The following is a 21,894-nucleotide window of genomic DNA, read 5'->3' as shown; positions in this document are numbered from 1 at the left end:
TGATATATATGGTGTAATAATGGTTAGATTATAACTACTGTTCGCTGTCCCGCTTGATTAGCAATTAATTAATAAAAAAAATGAAAATGATGAGATGATAAGTATGTTAAATGATCTGGGATCTAGAATTTCTAAGTAATCAGGTATCATGTTGTTCTGCTGAACGCGCCCAATATTAAAAATACCTTTTTAAAAACCGATAACACTGTAAAACACTGCTTGTAAAAATCGAAAAAAGTGAAAATCGGCTCCGATAACAAATGGTTTTTGTCTTTGCTGTTTTGGATTCCTCGACTGCAAGCGTTGCCACTCTGCCCACCTTCAAAAGCTGATTGCTATGCAACAACTGCTGGCTTTTTTAGCCCCTAACCAGCGCCAGCGTTGCCAGACCCCGCAAAGTATATATTTTTACAAAATGGTGGCTTCTTCGCGGAGAAATTCGTAGTGGCGATTATTAACAAAAAGCACGCATTTTGGCCAGCCAATTATAGCAAATTGTTGGCGAAAACACTCGCAACGACGCTGGCTGCGGTGTTTCGCTGGAAAACTCGCGGAAAAGCAACCAAAAAGCGCGCACGAACCCAGTGAAAATAACTGAAAGCGAAGGCAGGCAATAAAAAAACGCAAGCAAGCAACCAAAGTGCGTGCCTGTGTGTGTGTTTGTGTCTGTGTGTGCTGCTCTCTGTCTGTGCCTCTGTGTGAGTGTGTCTCTCTGTTAGTGTGTGTGTGTGCGCAAAGTGTATGCAAAAAAAGGAAGAAGAAAAACGGAGAAGAGCATTAAAAAAAAACAGCGTACGACGAGTTTCACGCGCCCAACAACAATAACACCAAAAGCAGCAGCAACAAAAACAACAGCACTTGGCAGCGGCAGCAATAAAAACAACAAACAGCAGCAGTTAAAAACGTAAGGAAAATCTACAACAAGTGTGCGAAAATTAATTATTACTAAGTGTGTCACTAATTTAATTTGAAATCGCAGTTGCGCAGCGTGCAAATCATTTAAATTTATGCGACGTCTAACGGCTATGAAAAAAAAAAACTGAAGAAACGGAGAAAAAAAACAGAAAAAACAGTGGCGTACCCCCTCTCCGATTTTTAAGGGGCTGCGGGCGAATCCAGTCTATTATGAACTTTTTGGGGTAGAACAATGCAAACACGAACGAAGGCTCAACAAATTTGCTGAAAAGGAATCGCAAGCGCAGCAGCGGCAGCAACAACAAGGCGAAATCCAAGCGTCAGCAGTAAAGGCAACAACTAAAATAAAACAACAAAAACAAGGCCAGCAACCCACCACCGTTGTTTGCCCCTTTGTTGTTGTTGTTTTTGTTGTTATCGTCGGCGTCACCACCGACGCGACGCTCTTGCGGCCAGCGCACCCACCACCCCCAAGGATGCTCCTGCTATTGACCCCCCTCCGAATCCTCATCCTCCTCCTTCGACGCCCCTGTTCCCGTGACCGCTCCTGCTGCTTGTGCTTCTTCTTATTCAACTGCTGCTGCTGACGTTGTCGGAAAATGTGTCTTGTTGCCTTTTGTCGGCTGATCCATAAGCTGAAATTCTTACTATTTATGTTACATGACTGTTCAGGATATCCCCTGAGTTTAAATATTCACAATCCATAAAAGTTTCATATTATATAGTCAAACTTTCGTAACCCTGACTGTCTAGAAGTTTAAAGACTACTGTTTTTATTGGCAATAGGTTGTAAAAAAAATATATTCTATGTATCTAACTTAATTTACAAGATATATTTATAAATTCTGATTTTTATATTTCTAATTTTATTTGTTTGAAAACAAAATAATTCTCAGATCCAAAAAAGGATATAATTTTTTTTTAAACCTAGTTTAAATTACACATAACCAACGTATAAGCGTAAGTTCTATAACCCCATTTCTGACCGCTTTTCACAGAAAGCATGCTACTGTTGCATTGTTTTTCTGTGGGGATTTCTACCGCCCCCACTTGCTCAATTCTTTAGTTAGGTTCTTTTATTTTCCTTTCTCTGCTTAATCATCTCCGTCGCCTCGACTCTCACCTACGTCATCTCTTCGCCTTCCAGCTGTGTTTGTGCAAATTAACCAAAATATACATTTCCGGCTACTCGCTGCCCCCTCGCTGAGCAACAACAAGAACAACAACTGGAACAACGATATCAAGAACAACAGGAGCAGAGCAACAACAACAACCAAGACCGCCCATCCCCTTGCACACCATCATCATCATCATCGTCAACTGGAGTCTGGAATCTGGAGACGGAGGCCAGGGACCGGAGTTACTTTGCCGCCTGCTGCTGGAGAGTGGAGCTTCTTCGGGAGTAACGCCTCGACGATACACAACCCCGACCCCGGATTCATGGTGAGCCAAGACATCTGCTCAACCGGGCACACATTTAATTATAATTATTTGTTTGCTTAATTCGATACTTCACGCTGGCCCCGTCTCATGTGTCACATCCCCTGTTGTTCCGTTCGTTCGGAAGGGTTCCTGGGCTAATGGAGGAAACTATTTTTCAATGGGATCCCAAATTTAAGTAGACTTCTGGGGGCGTGTGCCATAATCCGTTGCTATTGTTGGCCATATTCGGATTTCTGCTGTTCATTTTTGGTCTGGTATTTAGGGGAAATACGATTAGTTCCCAGATAAGGTTTATACCATACCCCACTAAACCAGATCTTTATCGCTGCTATTGTAGACGGCTAATGAGTTGCCTTGTAGGGCAATTATAATACTCTTGTTTCGGGCAGAATAATATTGAACGGGGTGAATCAGATGAGAAATTGTACAGGCTTGATGGCGTGGGCTTGTAAAAACAAGTGTTTTCCATAATTTTCCACTTGTTAATAGGTACAGGAATTTGCAAAACTGCTTCAAATCTCTAATTGTTGTTACACAACTTTTTTTAATAGTTCAGCTGCTATAAATCAGAGCAATTAAAAGAAAATTGATTAAAAAAATATGTTTAAAATTTTTTATTTTTTTATATTATTCTATTTATTGGTTTATTGTTTTACAGCCTCTTATAGCAGCTTAACCCAAATCTAGTTAAATAGGTTGGCTTGATATTGTACTCAAAGTTACCAGTAGGCCACTTGCTATTCAAATATTATTGTGCAGGTTTAAGTTCGAGCTAATGAGGGATTACCAGTCATATGATACCCGCATTTACTCATTGTGTGCCGTGGATTTACGGATCACGTTATCTCTTCTAATGAAGTGGCTCTTTACCTTTAACCTGCTTTTCGGCAGGTGAAATCCCAGTGAGCTGGTTCTTGGAAAATGGAGATTGATTTCGAGGAAATACCCAGACAATTTGCACCGCTGTCGATGCTTATCTCATTTCCACATTTTCATTTGCTTAGCCCACCCGCTTATCTCCACCGCCCAAACCACGAAGAAGGCGGTGGCGGCGGCGGCGACGAGGCCATCTGATTAGAGACGCATTAAAAGGCTGGAGTGTTTAATTAATAAATAACGTGCTAATAATGCATTTAATAAAAAAGCGAGACGAACGACGCGAACGGAAACTTCAGGCGCGCAAATAACACGAATATTTCAGAAATACAAATACCAAAAAAAGAAACATAAAATGCTGTTGAGAAATGGATGAGTTCCCTTGCGGTTTTCCTGCTCTTCTGGTTTGGTTTGGTTCGGTTTTATATTTTGTGTTGAGCTTTTTTTTCTGCTGTGTTACACAGTTGATGGCTGCCTTTGATGTTGGGGTTTTGTGCGCGCTTTCATATTTTATTATTAGTCATTTGGCTTATTTATAAGGTGCCGTTAAAGTTTAACTTTTATTAATCTGTTTTGTTGCGCTTTTAATTTATAAGTGCTGCTTATCTGATTGAAAAGTCCGTCCGTCCATCCGCGCACACTTGACTCGAGTGTGTCGATTTATTGATGTCGATTAGAAGTAAACGGAAGGTTTCCCCTGTTCAACTTTCCAGAGTTCTCCCCCATTTGGCTTTGCTATCCATTACATAAGCGAATTAATTAGCATTGCTGACTGGGCAGCCAAGCGGCTTGATCTAAGCTATCCCCTCGACTAAGCTGCCTCAGAGTGTTGGAAAAACCTTCGCCCTAGAGGTGTGTACGTGAGATTAACTCGTGTGGTGGTAATTGGTAAATGAAAGTGTAAACAGAAGAACATTTGTTTACTTTATGCCTCTGTCTGACACACGCAGAAAAATAATAATCAATTATAATAGATTTATTATCGTTCCCATTTAAAAATAAGCACGCATAGTTGACATAATTGAGTTGAGTATTGTTTTCACGCGCATCCGGCATGAAGGACCAATTTGAATATCCACTTAGACAAAGTATAAGGTTCTTGTCTTAAATTTTAAGTTTAAATGCAATTTGCTTATAGACAAAACTAAAATACAAACTTTAGCTAATATACGCAACCATAAAAACTACAAAAAATATTATTAAAATTTTTCTTTTGAATGGTACACCTAATATCTCCTCACGATGCCATCGTTAGTCGAGCAGTGGCAGTGCTAAATCAAATCCAGTTACTGTTTCTGTTACGTGTTAACTCCATTTAGCGATAAGATAATTAGCACACACAAAGTGCTTATTAAAATATACAATGCCGAGCGATTTATGTATGGGTTTGTTGCTGTATGTCAGAGTATTATTATTATTTATACTTTATTTATAATGCGAGCGAGAAAATATGAATAATTAAGCTCGTGTTAATCAGTGTAAAATCAATGAACAGGCCAAAATGGGTGAGAATATAATGCAAAAGCGTGTTAAATGGGCCCATAAATCTTTGGCGTTGTGTGTAATTCTATTAGCCGAGCGAAATAATGTGGGGTAAGTGTTGGAGGCACATGCAAAGAGCTCATTTACAAACATACAGCCACTCGTGCAATGGCAAACAAACAAATAACGACAGTTCCATAAACACTAGAAAAAAAGGGACAGCGACGAGGAATAAAAAGGCAAAAAGGAAAAAGGGCCATCCCAGACACAGGCGCCCCGCACATCCTGCTCATCCTTCTCTGCCGCCTCCAGACAAGACACATCCCGACATAAGTAACACGAAACAATTTCCAAATGAAGCGCGGATAAGCCGCAAAATCCTTAAAATACTCGATAAAATTACATAAAACTAATCGCACAAGCACACGCACACACACCAAGCCGCAGACTACAGAATTGGCTGGATACTTGGGGCGGAAAAAAGGGGGTTGGAGGATGAGGCAGAGGCGGAGGCGGAGGACGGCGTGCAAAATGATGAAGGTATCTACACCGACAATCTGTTTAACAACTTCATGAGCAAATCCAACAAATCGTATGAAACGAAGCCGACAGCAGGCCAACAGACACGAGCGGACGTCGTTCTACGATTCGGATTCGGATTCGTTTTCGGATTCAGATTCGGTTTCGGATGCAGACGACCCCAGTTCGGATCGGTTCAGTTCGCATCGGATCGGGCCAATGAATTTGCACCTGGGGTGGACCTTGTGTTCAGGATTTATGGGAAATAAAAAGCGTTAAGAACTTGCAGTTTAACTTTGTTCTGCTATGTTAAAAAAAAAATTTTTGTTTTACCAATTTAAAAAAATATTAAATGGTTATAAAAAACGTTGACAAGATTTATTTTTGTATGTGAAATTAATATTTTTTAGTTTTGTAAATTTTTAATTGAATATCTAAATGAAAAAATTGTATACTTGGTGATAGATTGGCTCTGATAGAAGGTCCACCCTAGAGGAGGCGAGTGCAGGGGCAGCGTTGTGGGTCGTTTATTTGGCTTTTGGAGCGTTGACTCGTCGTCGTCGGCTGTGCGATGATGATGACGACGACGTCGGAGACGAGGCTGCTTGAATAGATGCTCAATCGTTTGGGTTGAATGAAGAAAAGCATGTGGAGTGGCGAGTGGAATGGAGTGAAGTGCCCTGAAGTCCGTGTCCATGTCCGCATCCGTGTGTGTGGCAGAGATTGGAGCATGAATAGGAATGCCATGGAGGCAACGAGGAGGAGAAGGAGGAGGGGCAGAAGTAGCACCAGCGTGAGTGCCACTGCGGTGGCATAATGTTCTTGTTGATGTTGAGTAATGGGCATAACAACTGTAAGCTGCTGCCTTGCCTGTCCAGACAAAAACGAACCTGGAACCAGAAACAAACTCTCGTAGCGCAGAGAGTCGAAAAATGTCCAACAGAAGCAAACAATTCCATTACCCGGGCGAAGAAAAGAGAAATTTGTTTTATGGGTTTTTGGTTAAACGCTTTGCCCCTCTCCCAGCCAACAGCCTTTGTTTGTTTCTTTCTGACTTCTGCAACGTCTGTTTTGACTTGTTGTGAAAATTTGGCTTTCACAACACGAATACGGACGGCTACACTCATATATACACACACAAGTTGTCTCTGCAAAGTGTCTACGAACATTTAATGGGATTTCCGTACTTGACACGAACCCTTCAAATGGACAGATGCCCAGGCACACACCGTTATTCACTCAAATGGGCTCTATATAGTAGGTATATACCCCCTGTACCTAATCCCCTCATGGTCAAAATGCCTATGACGAACTCAATTGGCCATGCTGCATGGTTAAATTTGTGTGTACCGGCTCGTCTTGGTAATTAAATGGACTCCTCTCAAACGCCTTAATAGAGAGGCTTTTGTTATGCCCTCGGGAATGCGGCGGAGATGGGTAATTTAAGTTGGGTTATTTAGGTGAGGTTTTTAGGGGCTTTCAAACGGTTAAATTAGGGGAATTTCTCAAGCGAGCTCAGGAATTTACAGAAATTAATGTAGATGGGAAAAGGAATTCAGATGAATGCCTATGAATTCTATTGTTTATAGCATAAACAAAATGAAAGCACATCTAAGAAGTTGTGGACAGCTAATTTATTGATCAATATATTGGCTGGAAATACATAAATAGTCGAATGTATTATGCAACTGGAAATTCATATTTATAAAGCAAACTGAAATGTATAAAGTATTATATAACGAAATTCTTGAGTGCACTTGAGTGTGTTAATTTAAAGGTCTAAGCTGAATGAATCATTGAATACGCAAATGGTCTATAAATAAAATAAACAAAATAGCCCATATACAGAATACAGGAATACAACTGGGATCAAAGGTTCGGTTGAGTGGTTCAATTGAAAGTTCCGGTCGATTGGACAAGTTCAGAGCGATTGAACCCCACTCGAGTTGTGGCGAGTCAATTGAAAAGTGAAGGATTCCACGTTTTCCACCCTTTCGAGGGATGGATAGATTGACGGAAAACGGGGAACGGAGTGGTCGCTCAATCACAGCCGGGGGTCTAATTCATTTACAGCCATATCACTTAAACTTGGCCATCGCGAGGACCGGGGAACTAACCTAATAATCTCTCACTGAGAGCCCCGTGCAGATAAGGATAAAGTCTCCGGTTTTATGGCCACCCTTAATGTACAGTTGCGGCGTTGATGGCATAAGGGGTTTTTTCAGCTGTCTGTGTGTCTGTCTGACGCTCTTATTAACGCCATCGTAGTAGTAGTTGTTGCTGTAGCTTGATGCCTATTTGTCAGTCAATTAGTCAGCTTATTGGCAAGCGATGATTACAAAGAGAAAAACAAGCTAAAAGCTAAAGCTAAGCGGGAGAGCCAAACAGCCGACAAGCCAGCCGACGACAGTCGACAGCTTTTCCATTTCAAAATTATACTCGGCGAGGCTAAAAGAGTGAGTGAGAGCGAAACAGAGAGCTAAAGAGAGAGAGAGAGAGAGACAGACCTCGTCGGATTTTCCCCACTTTTCCTGCACCACCCCCCTTTCCCCCTTGGGGAGCCACTCGCGTCCGTTTAGCCGCGTGCGTACACACAATTTTCCGCTACTCATGCTACAAATTGTTTATTGAATTTCCTCTTGCTGCCGCCGTTGTCGATGTTGTTGGTTGTTACACAGAGAAAAAAACAAAGATAACCTCTATTACTTAGACACCTGATATAATCCTCATTTAAATTAGTAAGACCAATGAAAAAAAAATTTTTTTATCTAATCATTTTATATTTTTTAATAAATTCAATTTTTAAAGATTCATTTTATACAAATTTTTGAAATATTAAAATATTAAATAGTTGCAAATGATTTGATTTTAGAAAATTCCAATAAATCATTTTTTTTCGTGTATTTTGGCCGCCGTTGGCTTTCCAAGTTTTTATTTTCATTTACATTTCTCGCTTTGTTTTCGTTTATGTTTATGGGCTGTTTAGAAAACAATTTCCAGCCACAGATAGGGGGCGAGTCGAAGTTGTTAATCCAGTGTAACTTTATAATATGCGATGACATTAATTGAGCGAAGACGGACGCGCCAGTTGAGAATGACAGCATTATTGGCCTTAAATTTGCACGCAGGTCAGATGGGCAGGGGAAATCTGGGGGGCCTGGAAAGAGCCAAGCCAAAGAGCCAAGCTGGATCCCAATCCCCACCGACATGGCTGACTCACAGAGTGAGAGCCAAGTACTCGAGAACGTCACGTAGTCAATGTACAGACTCTACCCAACTCGTGCCGTCTCTCTCGCTTTCCGTATTCCTCTCTCTTTCTCCGGGTTGTGCCATAATTTGTGGTCTTTTACAGGGAAAAAGGGACCGTAGAGCAGGCGGGAAAGGCAGGAAAGGCAGGAAAAGCGGAAAAGCAGGAAAGCAGGGGAGTGCCAAACACACGGAGGGCACTTTTCGGTGGTGGCAAATGTGTTCGAGCCTTTCGTTTTGTCTTTTCAGATTTTATGGCTTTGTGCGTTTACAACGTCGCTTTTTGTAGTACATTTGTTTTATAACAGCCAGCGGAAAGCCGCCACAGAATAGAGCAAGAGCCCACAGGCGGCGGGAGGAACAGCTTAGCACATTGCCAGCAGTTATTACACAATTTTTCCCCAAGCGCCAGCCAACCAGCAGCCCACCAGGCAATGCACAGAGGAAAATGCAGTAATAAATCAGGGGTATAGAGGTATAACTTTTTGGGCAAAGATTAATTCGATTATTTTCCGGGGTGACTGAATTACAACCCTTGTTTTTCGGTTATTGCTTTATGGGTAGTTTATGAACATAATCGGGAAGCAAATTGAATGAAATAGGGAATACTTTGTATTAGTAGGGAAATTTTGTATTGGTTTTTAAATAAAATCAGTTGAGTTTAGAACTTTTAGGATGTGAATCCAGATATGTTATAGTTTCATCACGATTTTCTTTCTGTGCAGCAGCCCGGGGGCAACAGCAGCTATCCACCGACAATGCTCGGCATGTGGGGATCGGGATTCAGTCGGTCGCGTGCCCTGCGCCCTGGTGGCCACCGCCACCTTGTGTGTGTTTATATGAAATTTTTCCACTCACGACTCCCCCATAAAAAAGTTTGCTGCCAGTTAAACCAACCAGCCAAGCAGTCAAAACCCAACCAGGCCAACAGGGCCAGGCCAAAGCCAAAGCCAAAGCAAGTAACCTGGTCTGGTGTGGTGTGGTTTCGGATGGAGTGGTGTGGTATTGTATGGGGTATGGTATGGTATGGTGTTGCTGCTGATGTCGTTGATAAGTGTTGGCCCCAAACGCAGACCGTTCGCTGCACAGTGGGGCAAAATTTTGGGGGAACTGTATACCAGATGATTAAATTCGGGATTCCAATCCCTTTATTTTACTACAGCATTTTAATTTTTCTCTTTTTCAAATCAAATTTCCCTCATAGAGATAGCAAATACCTTGAGGGCTATGAAGAAATAAGTAGAGCACTACTGATACCGAAAAGCAATCCATTGATATCTCGGCTTTTACGCTGGGTAAACAATTATTCATAAGTAAACATTCATTGGCATATTTCGCTTGGCAGTCAAACAAAAGGCCGCAGAAATACTCGTATTTCTGCACCCCCCTCGACTGCTGACGGTCATGAATATTTCATTTGGGTTCGTGTGCCGAGGGGATTACCGAATCGAATCGAATCGAATGCGACCACGGTGCAACCCCGGGTCCAGGTCCTCCACTCCCAGGCGCTTTGTGCCCCTCCTCCAGGTCCACCTCCTCGGGGATCGTGGTGTGGAACCCTCCTCCTCGCCCGCTCGCCGTTGTCGTCAGTCATTTAGGCGGCGTGTCGTGCCTTATTGAGTGTAAATCTGTCGACAATGCTCACACACACCTCTATATAGGTATACCTATATACGTATGTATATATATCTGTTTTTTTTTTTGGCCTGCCTGTGCAGATCCGATGCGATGTGAGTCGTCGGGCAGCCGTAGTCGTCGCTCCCGTAGCTGTCGCTGCATTTAATTAATTGATTTTAATTGCCATAATTTGTGTGCCGCTGCCACACAACCGCAACACCGCCGGCATTCCTGATGTGAGACGGCAGGCAACGCACTACGTCCGTTCGTCTCTCTGTCCGTTCGTCTGTCCGTATCTCCCTCCGTTTGCCTGTCATTGTGCATTGCCAATGATATTGATTCATAAGCAAATTTAATGATAATTCCCCTTGGTGGGGTTGATGGGGTTGGTAGGGGTATATGGGGAATTATGGGGGTATGGGAGTATGACTGTTTGGGACCGGAGGAGGCTTACTTAACCGCCTCGTTACAGTTATTCGCGGACTTACTTAAGCAGAAAATCTGTTTACAGCTGCACGCACACTCGAGAGACAGCGTCAGACAGGGCGAAGAAAAAACCACTGATGGCCGGAAAAAATTGAGTAAAAAATGGAAAAAAAAGAGCTATGTGGGCAACCGAAGCTTTAAATACCCTTGCGATGATACCTATTTTTAATAAAAACTCAATATATCATAAAAAAGAAAATTATATAGGGGGACATATAAAGTGCTAATTACTAAAGTAAAGTAGAGTAATGTATTTTAAAACTTACGTTTTAGAAAATAGTTTTTTTTTAAATAATTTATTTTTTTTTAAGAAGAATGTCTGTATTTTTCCCCTTACAACAGTTTACCAAATGAGCAAGATTATTAAAAATAAGGCCTTTAGATCACACACTTTAGATTATAACTATAAAGCCTCTTGCTAAAGGGTATAATGGAAGAGTGAGTAGAATAAAGAGAAGCAAAAGCGTACCGAAAGCAAAACCATTCGTCTGTCAGAGCCGCAATCCTCCGATTCCCGAGTCCCTCGGGGTCTGTACGTGGCGGGCGCATTAACATATGCAGGCGATTAAGTGGCAGAGAGCTCAATCGTCCGACAGCGTAAACCCCTAATTTCCCTGCCCCGTCTGTCGTGGCCCCTCCCCTATCCCCTTCCCCGCGCCATCATCACAACTCCATCGTTCGCACATTACACGGCATTATTTTTATGGATTATTTATTTATGCATGTTGATATGAACTTCATCGCTTTATTGAAAATGCCCTTTACCCCGCCCATTGCCCCTGGTTGCCGTGCGTTCTCTCTCTGGTTGAATCCTTTTTTTTAACGAATTTTCTCTGTGTGCTTGGATCTATTTGCAGTTGAATTTTCATATCGTAGAGGGCATAAAAAGGCTTAACACTGGACCGGAAGCGTGTTTTTAAAGGGTGATGGCGGCCTCCACTCAAGGAGAAATTCGAGTGGGTCCCGGCCACCAGGTAAACGATGTCTATGTACGTACATAACTCTCACAAATCAGAAATTCAGCTCACGGTAACAAAAAGAAAAAAAAACAAAACAAAGAACTACAAAATTTAACAATTATGCAAAACGAAAAAAATCCCTTTATTTCTTTTGTTTATAGCAAAAGTTGAAATTTATATTCCTTTGTTCTTCCTCTTGGATGTCTTGAACAACAACAAATCTTTCCCAAACTTTTTTTCGCATGTAGCCTTTGAAGGAACGGAAAATAAGTAAAGAAATTAATGGTCCTGTTTCCGTTTTCGGATTCAATCAAGTTTCGCGATCACAAAATCCATTTTTCACTTTTTTTCCCGTCACTGACTAACTCAATAATTCTTGAAATAATTCTTTGAGAAACAAGACGCATAAATTCTTAGTAATATTCAACATTTTATATGTTTATCAGTGAATTATTCAACTTGTTAAGTACCAGATCTCTTGAACAAGTATATTTTTCCTGTTAATTATTTTGCATTCATTACCGAAGTTCTTTACTTGAGCTCATCACTATTCTATGTCATCAGATTCGACCGTTTCCTTCGAAAAGGCTATAGCGACATGCATTTCTTAAAATATTTCGGTTGCTCTTAGCATAACCCTTTCCAAAGTTTCCCTGTACATAATGCCTAATCCTTGTAAATAATTTGTAGTTCTAGCGTTTATGCAATTGGCTATTACTAGTTCGAATCCTCGACGATTAGAAGTTGACCCAGAACCAGATCCTTGCTCCCATCCCCAATCCCCAACATCCAAAATCCGTGTTCTTCGTTCGAGGAAATCCGTAGCACACATTATACATTATTCATCCATAATCATGCATTAGACTTAAGTTTGTGTATCATCTCGTGGGTGCTGGTAATCCCCCCGGATTGCCGGCACTAGCTGTCTTGCCTGTGGTGTGTATTGTGTGTATATTGTGCGTGGTGTGGTTGTCTGTGTGTGACTAACCCATCAATCGTTCTCCTGGAGTTTTTGAACTAATCCCAGAACTTTTCGTTTGTCTCCTATGACGACTGAAGGCAAAACTGCCCGATTATAATCCAATCTCAAGCTTCCCCATCGACAAGGAAACCGATGAACGTGAACTAGAGGAATCAAGATGGAGTCCAGGCGTTGTGGCCGATGGCGACTTGTTAATGTTCTTGCGTGCGGCTCGCTCGATGGCTGCATTTCAAGGAATGTGTGATGGCGGTTTAGAAGACGGTTGTTTGGCTGCCAGTCGCGACGACACCACAATAAACGCACTCGACGTGGTGAGTTGATATATCTTTATATAGCATAGCACTCTCTAATCCTAAATCCTATTCGCAGCTCCACGATTCTGGCTACGATCCAGGCAAAGCTCTACAAGCGCTCGTAAAGTGCCCCGTTTCCAAGGGCATCGACAAGAAGTGGACGGAGGACGAAACAAAGAAATTCATCAAGGGTCTGCGACAGTTCGGGAAGAACTTCTTCCGCATCCACAAGGACCTGCTGCCGCACAAGGACACGCCGGAGCTGGTCGAGTTCTACTATCTGTGGAAGAAGACGCCCGGCGCGAACAACAACAGGCCGCACAGGCGGCGTAGACAGAGCGCCCTGCGCCGCAATCGTGTCACGCGGGCCAACAACAGCAACAGCAACACACCTCCCAAGAAGGAGGACACTCCGGAACCACAAACTGCGACGACGGCGGCGACGGCGACGGCGACGGCAAGCGCGGCGTCCGAGACGGCGAGTCGCTCCTCGCCCGCTGTCTCCAAGGAGGAGAACAGCTCGCTCACCGAGGACGACGCCAGCGAGTGCGACAGTGATTCGAGTCTGACCCACAAAAGGGATGAATCACCCTCAAGGATGAGGACGCGAAATAAGCAACAGAACAGCAACAGCAGCAACCAGAACAGCAGCAACACCACCAGCAGCAGCAGCAGCAGCGGCGGCGGCAGCAACAACGCCGCTTCCGGCAACGCCACTTCCATAGGCAGCGGTTCGAGCGGCGGCGGTGCCGCTGGCGGCAACAGCTCCTCGTCCAAGGACCAGTCAGCCAACGCCAACGCCGTGGCTAATGGCAAGAGGCCCAAGCGAGGCTCCGAAACACCGGATGTGGCCGGCGGCGGAGCCTCGGTCGATAGTCCCAAGACGCCGACGAAAGCGGTGGCCGAGAGTTCGGCCAACAAGCGCAAGGGCGGCAAGCAGGATACGCCCAACAAGAAGAAGCGAACGGAACAGGAGGAACGCAGCAGCGAGCCAGCGAGTGCCCAGGAGGAGCCGAATGCCGTCAAGGAGAAGTCGCGCAAGCGACCGGACAGCCCGGTGGAGAGCATGAACTCGGACAGCCGGCCGGACTCGGTGCTCGACGATGGCGAGTCGAATACGACGGACACCACCACCGCCGAGCAGCAGTCCACCAAGGACAGCAAGGAGACGACGGTCAGCTGCAAGGAGGAGCGCGATATGATCACCAACAGTGATCTGGAGGCCAAGGCGGAGGAAGCGAAGGCCTTCAAGGCGGAGGCTTTGGCGGCGGAGGACAGCAAGGATAGCGCCATTAAGAACATGGACGAGGAGACGAATATCCAGGCGCCGAGCAGTCTGGATGCGAGTTCGGTGGAGGGACCCCCTGTGGTCAATCCCGTGGCGCCGCCCATTACCATGAAGGTGCCCACAATTGCCACTGTGGAGGCGCTGAATGCTTCGGTGGATCGCAAGGAGGCCATCGAGAAAATGGAGTCCTGCGACAGCGATCCAGAGATGCTCAAGAAGCTGGCCACCATCAAGCAGGAGGTTTCTCCGCAGCAGCAGCACCAGCAGCAGCAGCAATCCCAACAGCAGCAGTTGCAACAGCAACTTGCTCCCATGGGCATTCAGCCACCTCCAATTAGCGCCCCCTCAGAATCGATCTACATCAAGAAGGAGCCCATGGAGGACTCCATGGACGCCACCTGCAATCAGAACAGCAACGAGCCGCAGGATCTCAAGGTGAAGATCGAGATTAAGAATGAGGATGCACTGAAGCACAGTGCGGGAGGAGGTCTGCCGCCCACGGGACCAGGTGCACCACATCCGCTCTCCGGAGCTCCCGTAGAAAGTAATCAGGAGCCGCTGCACCTGCAACATCTGCCTCCGCAACCGCCTCCTGGCTACCTGATCGATGGCCAGCTGAAGTACGGACCACCGGGACAGGGAGTGCCGCCGCAGCCACCGCAGCTGCATAGCGATGCGGCTGGAGGAGCACCGCCCGGAGCAGCGCCTACAACGCCGCAGAAATACCCCCCCGAGCTGGAGATGAAGTTTGCTCCCCAGGATCTCAAGTATCCACCACCGCCACCGCTGGATGCACTCAAGTACAGCCAGGAGATGCAGGCGGCGGCGGCTGCAGCGGCTGCTGCCGGCAAGTACGACATGAAGTACATGATGGAGCAGCAGGGCAAGTATCCCGTGGAGTTGTCCGCTGCCCATCAGCCGCCTAGCAAGCCGGGCTACCAGGATTCGCTAAAGATTCCCGATGTAAAGGCCGGCTTTGGTCACCTGCCGCACAACGTGGGCTCTCCGCTGGACGTGGCCCACAAATACGGACCGCCACCCACATCCCAAGAGTCCCAGCAGCAGCAGCAATCGCAGCAGCAGCAGCAGTCGCAGCCGCCGGGAGCCACACCTCCGCCTGGCATCGCCATGCCCAAGCCGCACTACCAGCACGACGTGCAGACGCCTCCCTTGGGACGACCCTTCGAGCCCACTGGCTTGATGCTCAAGTACGGCGATCCATTGGCGGCTAAGTACGGTCCGCCGCAGGATCTCAAGTACCCCATGCCACCGGTTTCGCAGGCAGGAGGACCTGCGGACGTGAAGCCCTATGGCGGCGAGAATCTGATCAAATCCTCGCCTTACGGGCCTCCGCCCGAGAGTCCAATCGACGCCTCTGCGCGCTCTACTCCTGGCCAAGATAGCCAGGGCAGCAATAGTAATTCGCAGCCGCCGTCGATGCCACCGCAACCGCAGCAGTTCCAGTCGCCGCATCCCTCGCCGCACATGCCTTCGCCAGCGGGAGGTGGCCTGCCGCCGGGAATGCATCCGCAAAATCTCATCCACGGCCCGCCAACAGGCGCCCCTCAGCCGCCGCCACCGCCCACGTCGTTGCATCAGCCCACGCCGACGGCTCCAGGTCCTCCAAGTCTACAGCATGGCCTGCATCCCGGACATCCGGGACACCCGCAACTGTCGGTGGCTTCATCGATGCCCCCGAGCTCCATTGGCATACCTCCCACGCTCTCGACGATGGCGCCCTCGCACATGCATCCTCACCTTCATCCGCACGCCCATCTGCAGGGTCTCCATCGGCCGCACGATCTGCCACCCAGTATGCATCCGCATGCTCCGATGCCGCTGTCGCTCCAGGGACATCCGCCACATGGTCACGGTGGACTGCCGCAGTCGCATGCTCCCCAGCAGCAGCAGCAGCAACAGCCAACTGGCACGGTGCGTACGCCATCACCTGCCCAGCAGCAGCAGCAGCCGCCGAGGTCTCTGCACGATCCGCAATCCTCGCGGGAGCCGCCCAGCTCGCAGCCCTCGACCACGATGGCAGCGGGATCGAGTGGCGGCGGCCCACCGCCGCAACAGTCGCCGCATGCGCATCGCACATCGCCGTTGCCCGGGCTCTCGGGTAGTGGTCCTCCGCCGCCGGGACTCATTGGGCATCCGATGGCCATACACCCGCACCTGGCCCACCTGCCACCGGGTCATCCGGCCCACGCAGCGCTCGCCCATCCGGGACACCATCTGCTCTCGCATTCGATAGCAGGCCTGGGACCGGGCGGTGGACCCATCGCCTTGCTAGCCGGACCCGGTGGCCTGGGAGGTATTCCCGAGTCCGCTCTCAGTCGCCGCACCCCGCCCTCTCACCTGCCACACGCCTCGCACGCCTCCGCGGCCCCGCTGACGCCGCATTCGGTGGCCAGCATGACCTCCAGCAGCATGTCGCTGACCACCAGCACGGTGCCATCGTCTGCCTTCAGTCGCGCCAGTCCCAGCGTACAGATCTCGAGCGGTGGAGGAGGAGGAGGACCAAGCTCCTCAGGACCCGGCAGCGTTGGACTGGCCAACTCCTCGGCAGCGGCGGCGGCGGCTGCAGCGGCAGCTGCCCATCGAGCGGCCTCGCCGGCGTCCAGCGTTAGCAGCCTGAGTCGCCAGAGCCCGCTGCATCCGGTGCCACAGTCGCCGCTCAGCCATCATCCCTCGTCCTCTGCGCTCTCCGCCGCGGCAGCCGCTGTGGCGGAAAGGGATCGGCATGCGCTGATGCGTCAGCAGTCGCCGCACATGACGCCACCGCCGGTGTCGCAGGCCTCGCTGATGGCCAGTCCGCTGAGCAAGATGTACGCTCCTCAACCGGGTCAGCGGGGTTTGGGAACATCTCCGCCGCCGCATTTGCGGCCAGGAGCCTCGCCGCCGGTCATCCGCCATCCTCAGATGCCGCTGCCGTTGCCGCTGATTGCACCTGGCGGGGGAATTCCGCAGATTGGAGTGCATCCCGGGCAGTCGCCGTATCCGCACCCGCTGCTGCATCCCTCGGTCTTCTACTCGCCGCATCACCATCCCTTCAATTCGCCATATGGATATGCGCCCTATGGTCCTGGTTTTCCGGCCTACATGAAGCCGCCGCCACAGCCGGGACAACTTGACCCCGCTGCCGTGATGGCCGCTCACCATGCCGGATTGCAAGGTCCGCCGCCGCAGCAGATGCGTCAGGATGAGCAGAATGCAGCGGCGGCCGCAGCAGCAGCTGCAGCTGCTGAGAAGCAACACCAGGCGGCTGCAGCAGCGGCCGCCCAGCAGCACAAGGCGCCGCAGCAACAGCCGCCCGGCGGAATGCCACCGAACAAGCCGCCGACGCCAAAGACGCCGCAGGGTCCGGGCGGTGGGATGCCTCCCGGAATGGGTGGACCGGGAACACCGACGGGACTGCCGCCTGGTGCCTACCCCGGCAGCCATATGCCGGGATATCCACAGGGACCGCCGCATGGATCGCCCTTCGCGCCGCAAGATGGTCAGCCTCACGGTCTGAAGCCCACGTCGCACATGGACGCCCTGCGAGCGCACGCACACTCGGCCAATTCGGCGGGAATGGGCGGCGGACATCATCCCACGGAGCCATGTAGGATATTCCCTCTCAAAATGGAATTTAATTTAATAATATTATTTTTTTTTATAGTGCCCATTGATATTGAGCCGGATCCGGAGCCAGAGATTCCCAGTCCCACGCACAACATACCACGTGGTCCCAGTCCCGAAGCGAAACCGGACGACACCGAGTGCCATCGCTCTCAGTCTGCCATGTAAATGATATAATGCCCATAAGTTGTTTTATTATTATTAATTTCATCGGTTTAACCCACAGATTTGTGCGCCACATCGATCGTGGGGATTACAACTCATGCACGAGAACGGATTTGATCTTCAAGCCGGTGGCCGACTCAAAGTTGGCTCGCAAGCGCGAAGAGCGCGACCGCAAGCTGGCCGAAAAGGAGCGAGAGCGGCGTCAGGTGAGTTAACATGGCACCTACATGTAGTCCAAATCTAATCCAATCCAATCCTTCACAGCAGCAGCAACAACAGCAACAGCAGCAGCAACAACAGCAGGCAGCAGCCGCTCAACAGGCGGCGCAGCAGGCCAAGATGAAGGCGGAGCTGAAGCCGCCGTATGCGGATACGCCAGCACTGCGCCAACTGTCGGAGTACGCTCGTCCCCACGTCGCCTTCAGGTGAGTTTCGCTGGATGGAAGAATCACGTTCCCCCCCGAAGTCTTTCGTCTGGTGTTTAGGATTCAGTTCACTTACCTTCCGTCGTTTCTCAAGTCCACTAAGTCGCGTTCTTTGATTGTAATTATTTCCATTCGATTCAATTTCAGTCCTGTTGAGCAGATGGTGCCATATCATCATCCAATGGGCCCCATGTACAGAGAGAGGTACAGTACCAAAGCCTGCCAATAGCCCTTACTTCAATGCGAAAGCCATATCACATATCCCAACACATTAACCCTTTCACGCCTCATAAATTCCATTCACACCTCGCAAAATCTCAATATTCACCATCACCCTCACATTTTCCTGTACTCATATGTTTACAGTGCGTTTCGGGAGCTTTAAATTAATGTAAAATTTAATTTAATAATTTTGTTATTAATTATGAATTACACTTATAAAAATTAATTTCTAAATTTTTAGAAAGCTCGCCATTGAATCGGCCTACCTTTGAAAATAGAAACAAAATTTCTTGTTATTGGAAAATTTGCCTTTGAATATAGAAAACCTTTCTAGATGAAGAAAATTCAAGAAAGAATTTTCTAGATTTTAAGGAAGTTCTTCGATTTTTTTACCTATTTTATTACTCTTCAATGATACAATTAAAACTTAAAGAAAAAATGCATTCACTAACTTAATAAGAGATTCTGAAACGCACTAACAAAATCATCAATTAAAACCTATCCATTCGGATATCGACATCTCCCCTGCCTTAAAACCCGCCCGCTTTTCAAGAATTCGGTATATTATGCGCACGTCAAAATTTCTGCTTGAGCTATTTATCATTTGCAATTTTCCCCACTCCAAGTCATGACTCCCTAACCAAAACACATCGATGCTAAAAGCCGACTAGCTTTTAATCCCTGTAATCGTACTAAATACTTAAATATTTGCAGGGAACTGGAAGAGATCAAGAACGCACAAGCTGCTGCGGCGAGTCAATCCCGACTAGATCCGCACTGGATGGAGTACTATCGACGGTGGGTTAAAGCATTATATATATTATGACACGGAACTAATTTCGTAGATCTCTTTCCAACCATCCCCACAGCGGCATCCACCCCTCGCAGTTCCCCCTGTATGCGAATCCCGCGATATCGCAGATGGAGAGGGAGCGTCTGGGAATTCCACCTCCGCACCATGTGGGGTTGGACCCGGGCGAGCACATGGTGCGTATGGTAGGCTACACTTCTTTTTTACTCCACTCGACTCATATTCACAAAATCAATCGTATTTGGAACGTCAAGCGATCGAACCGCAAAACCGAACCAATCACTACTATGTCCACTTGTCAGCTCACCTGTTAACCAGTCCAAAACCCAAGCACGTCTCCCGTCATGCTGTTCATGTTCTGTGCTAACCATTTGTTTGCCATGCCATGCTTTTGACCTCTCAATGGGGCACCTAACCAAACCAAACCAAAAATCAAAATCAAAATCAAATCGACATTTGTCGCCATCTAACCCGCATTACGCATCGTTACATAAAACTCTGTTAATCTTCTATTGGCGCCCACGCCCACGCAGCACTGGCTCTTTTGAAACTTTCTACGATATTCGATAATTTTCAGATACGATTGACGAGAGAATATCATGCACACTCTCATACTCATTTACATTTGCCTTTGCATCCACAGCCGCAACCACCGGAGGCCGGTTTCCAACTGCCACGTGAGTTTGTATAGCCCTCGAGGTTTTCGCCAAGTTTTATAGCCCCCAGCAGGACATGAAAATAACTGATCCACCTTTATCTTCCCTCCCTTTACTTTTCAGCGAATGTTGGCCAGTATCCGCGGCCAAATATGCTTATACCTAGGGAGCCGCACTCGGATGTCCTGCTGCGCATGTCCTATGCCGACCAACTACAGGTTTCCCAATGCCCCAACCCACCTCCTAACTCATTAATTACATATATACAGTATTTACAGGCCGCCGAGTTCCAGCGACAGTCCCTGCACGATCAGTACTTTAGGTGAGTTTTCTTGGCCATAAATAAACCAGATGATACCTGATAATGGGTTGATATGATCTGTGTGAATCCAAGATATCCGACAAGTGTATCCAAATTTAAAGCTAGGCTCATCCACCCCATTATGATATAGTTTATCACCGTTTATGTTGCATTTATGTTTCCGTTTCCGTTTGATCATCGCCCGCTCTCTCTCATTCCCACAGACAACGGCCCAGATAAGTGGACAGACAGCAATTGTAGAGAGCAAGCAACTGAACAAAGACAATACTCGGGCCGCGGCCGTGAGGAACTGCTTTGTGTGATTTTTGTGTTCAAGCGTTTACATTTTGTTTTCCACTCCACACACACACAATCCCCACATACTCATCATATAAGAAAAAACATCAAGATCATCATCAGCAGAGACGACGTCAGCGTATGGCTCAAGAATCCAGAAACCAGAAATCCCAGCGACTCTAAGTTGCGCAACGCCTTGTCAAGTTTTTATGTAAAAAGTTAGTAAGCAATTTTTGATTTACACACTTGGCTCATCCTTATGCTTACAATCATCTAGTGAATGTTTATCTCGAGATTTTGCTATACATATACTAATGAGATACTTTGATAAACAGGAATCAGCTGCGTTAATCGGGAGTGGATCACACCACACTTCACACCAGACACTTACTGACCAAGGCATCCAGAATCAAAAAGCAGAAACCAACTACAAAACTAAACTAAACAAAACAGGACACGATGGTCGCAATATCTTAAGTATCCTCTTCATAGTGTATAGTGTTAAATTCTTAAACCTAAGATACGGAGCATGTTAATACGGTTTAGACTTATTAAGGCAATGGAACAAAAACGAACTCGGCACACAAATTTTTATTGAGGTTTTCAAACAGCTTATCTATGTGCTGCACTTCGACAAGAACTATCTAGTAAGCTCCACAAATCAATTGATTTTGACACGATAATAACTAAGCAAAACCAAAACACAAACTCAACCGCACTTGCTGCAGGAGGCAAGGTACATAAATTAGTATAGTAAAACGATTAAGGATAGACACCGGATGGAGCGTTCATTTATTCGAGTGTACTGTACAAATGGATTTGGAGATAGACTTTCGTTTTACAACACATTTTGACACTCTAACCAATAGATACGCCTAATTTAATTTAAATGTACTTCCAACCACAATTGAACTATTTAATGTACGGTTTATACATATATGCTTGCTGCTTTCGACTTTTTAGCTAAAATAAAATGGAAAACGAATCACGCCAATGCCTAGATTTCGCTTTTTGTAGTCCCGTTTGTGTTAGCCTAGCAAGCAGCTTTGCCTACCAACTAACTGCTACTCATTATTTATTATTTTGCTATGACTAGAGTATTATAGGGGCGGGAGATAAAAGTTTGTAAAAAGTGCATAAAAAATAACGAAATAATGATATGGGTATTATATGTGAATAATTTGATGCTGCTCTCAAACCCAAAAGCACAGCACAGCGATTTATAAGTGTGTCATGCCAGCATTTGAAGCAGCTGTAATTTCGAGTGCTTAATTTATATTAGTAATT

The 21,894-nt window shown here is 46.7% G+C and overlaps 1 protein-coding gene across 24 annotated transcripts; it reads left to right on the top strand.

Annotated features, from left to right (window-relative positions):
* The first annotated feature begins 387 nt into the window (after positions 1-387).
* On the top strand, positions 388-21,601 carry Gug (arginine-glutamic acid dipeptide repeats grunge). Of its 24 annotated transcripts, none has more exons than XM_070215510.1 (16): positions 388-904; positions 2,063-2,358; positions 11,442-11,558; positions 12,603-12,836; positions 12,895-17,713; positions 17,771-17,894; positions 17,957-18,101; positions 18,160-18,320; positions 18,468-18,524; positions 19,257-19,340; positions 19,388-19,538; positions 19,931-20,030; positions 20,133-20,227; positions 20,279-20,331; positions 20,535-20,825; positions 20,943-21,601. In XM_070215510.1, exons 3-15 carry the CDS (start codon positions 11,511-11,513, stop codon positions 20,548-20,550), a joined length of 6,087 nt encoding a protein of 2,028 aa, XP_070071611.1. In that variant the 5' UTR covers positions 388-904; positions 2,063-2,358; positions 11,442-11,510; the 3' UTR covers positions 20,551-20,825; positions 20,943-21,601. The 24 variants fall into 24 exon arrangements, with proteins under 24 accessions (XP_070071611.1, XP_070071613.1, XP_016992444.2 ...); XM_070215511.1 differs by having other exon boundaries at positions 389-904; positions 11,442-11,573; positions 18,163-18,320; positions 19,412-19,538; positions 20,288-20,331; XM_070215508.1 differs by having other exon boundaries at positions 389-904; positions 11,442-11,573; positions 18,163-18,320.
* Positions 21,602-21,894: the final 293 nt, after the last annotated feature.

The sequence above is a fragment of the Drosophila takahashii genome, chromosome 3L (genome assembly GCF_030179915.1).
Source record: "Drosophila takahashii strain IR98-3 E-12201 chromosome 3L, DtakHiC1v2, whole genome shotgun sequence".
In the NCBI taxonomy this organism is placed as follows: Eukaryota; Metazoa; Arthropoda; class Insecta; order Diptera; family Drosophilidae; genus Drosophila; species Drosophila takahashii.
This window is presented reverse-complemented; position numbering and strand designations above follow the sequence as displayed.

Bases quoted from the DNA above. Each gene is read 5' to 3' on its own strand.
- Gug (XM_017136935.3), top strand. From the start codon at position 11,511: ATGGCGGCCTCCACTCAAGGAGAAATTCGAGTGGGTCCCGGCCACCAG. The intron at 18,102-18,159 runs GTGAGTTAACAT...AATCCTTCACAG, and splicing joins AGGAGCGAGAGCGGCGTCAG to CAGCAGCAACAACAGCAACA. The intron at 18,321-18,467 runs GTGAGTTTCGCT...ATTCAATTTCAG, and splicing joins CGTCCCCACGTCGCCTTCAG to TCCTGTTGAGCAGATGGTGC.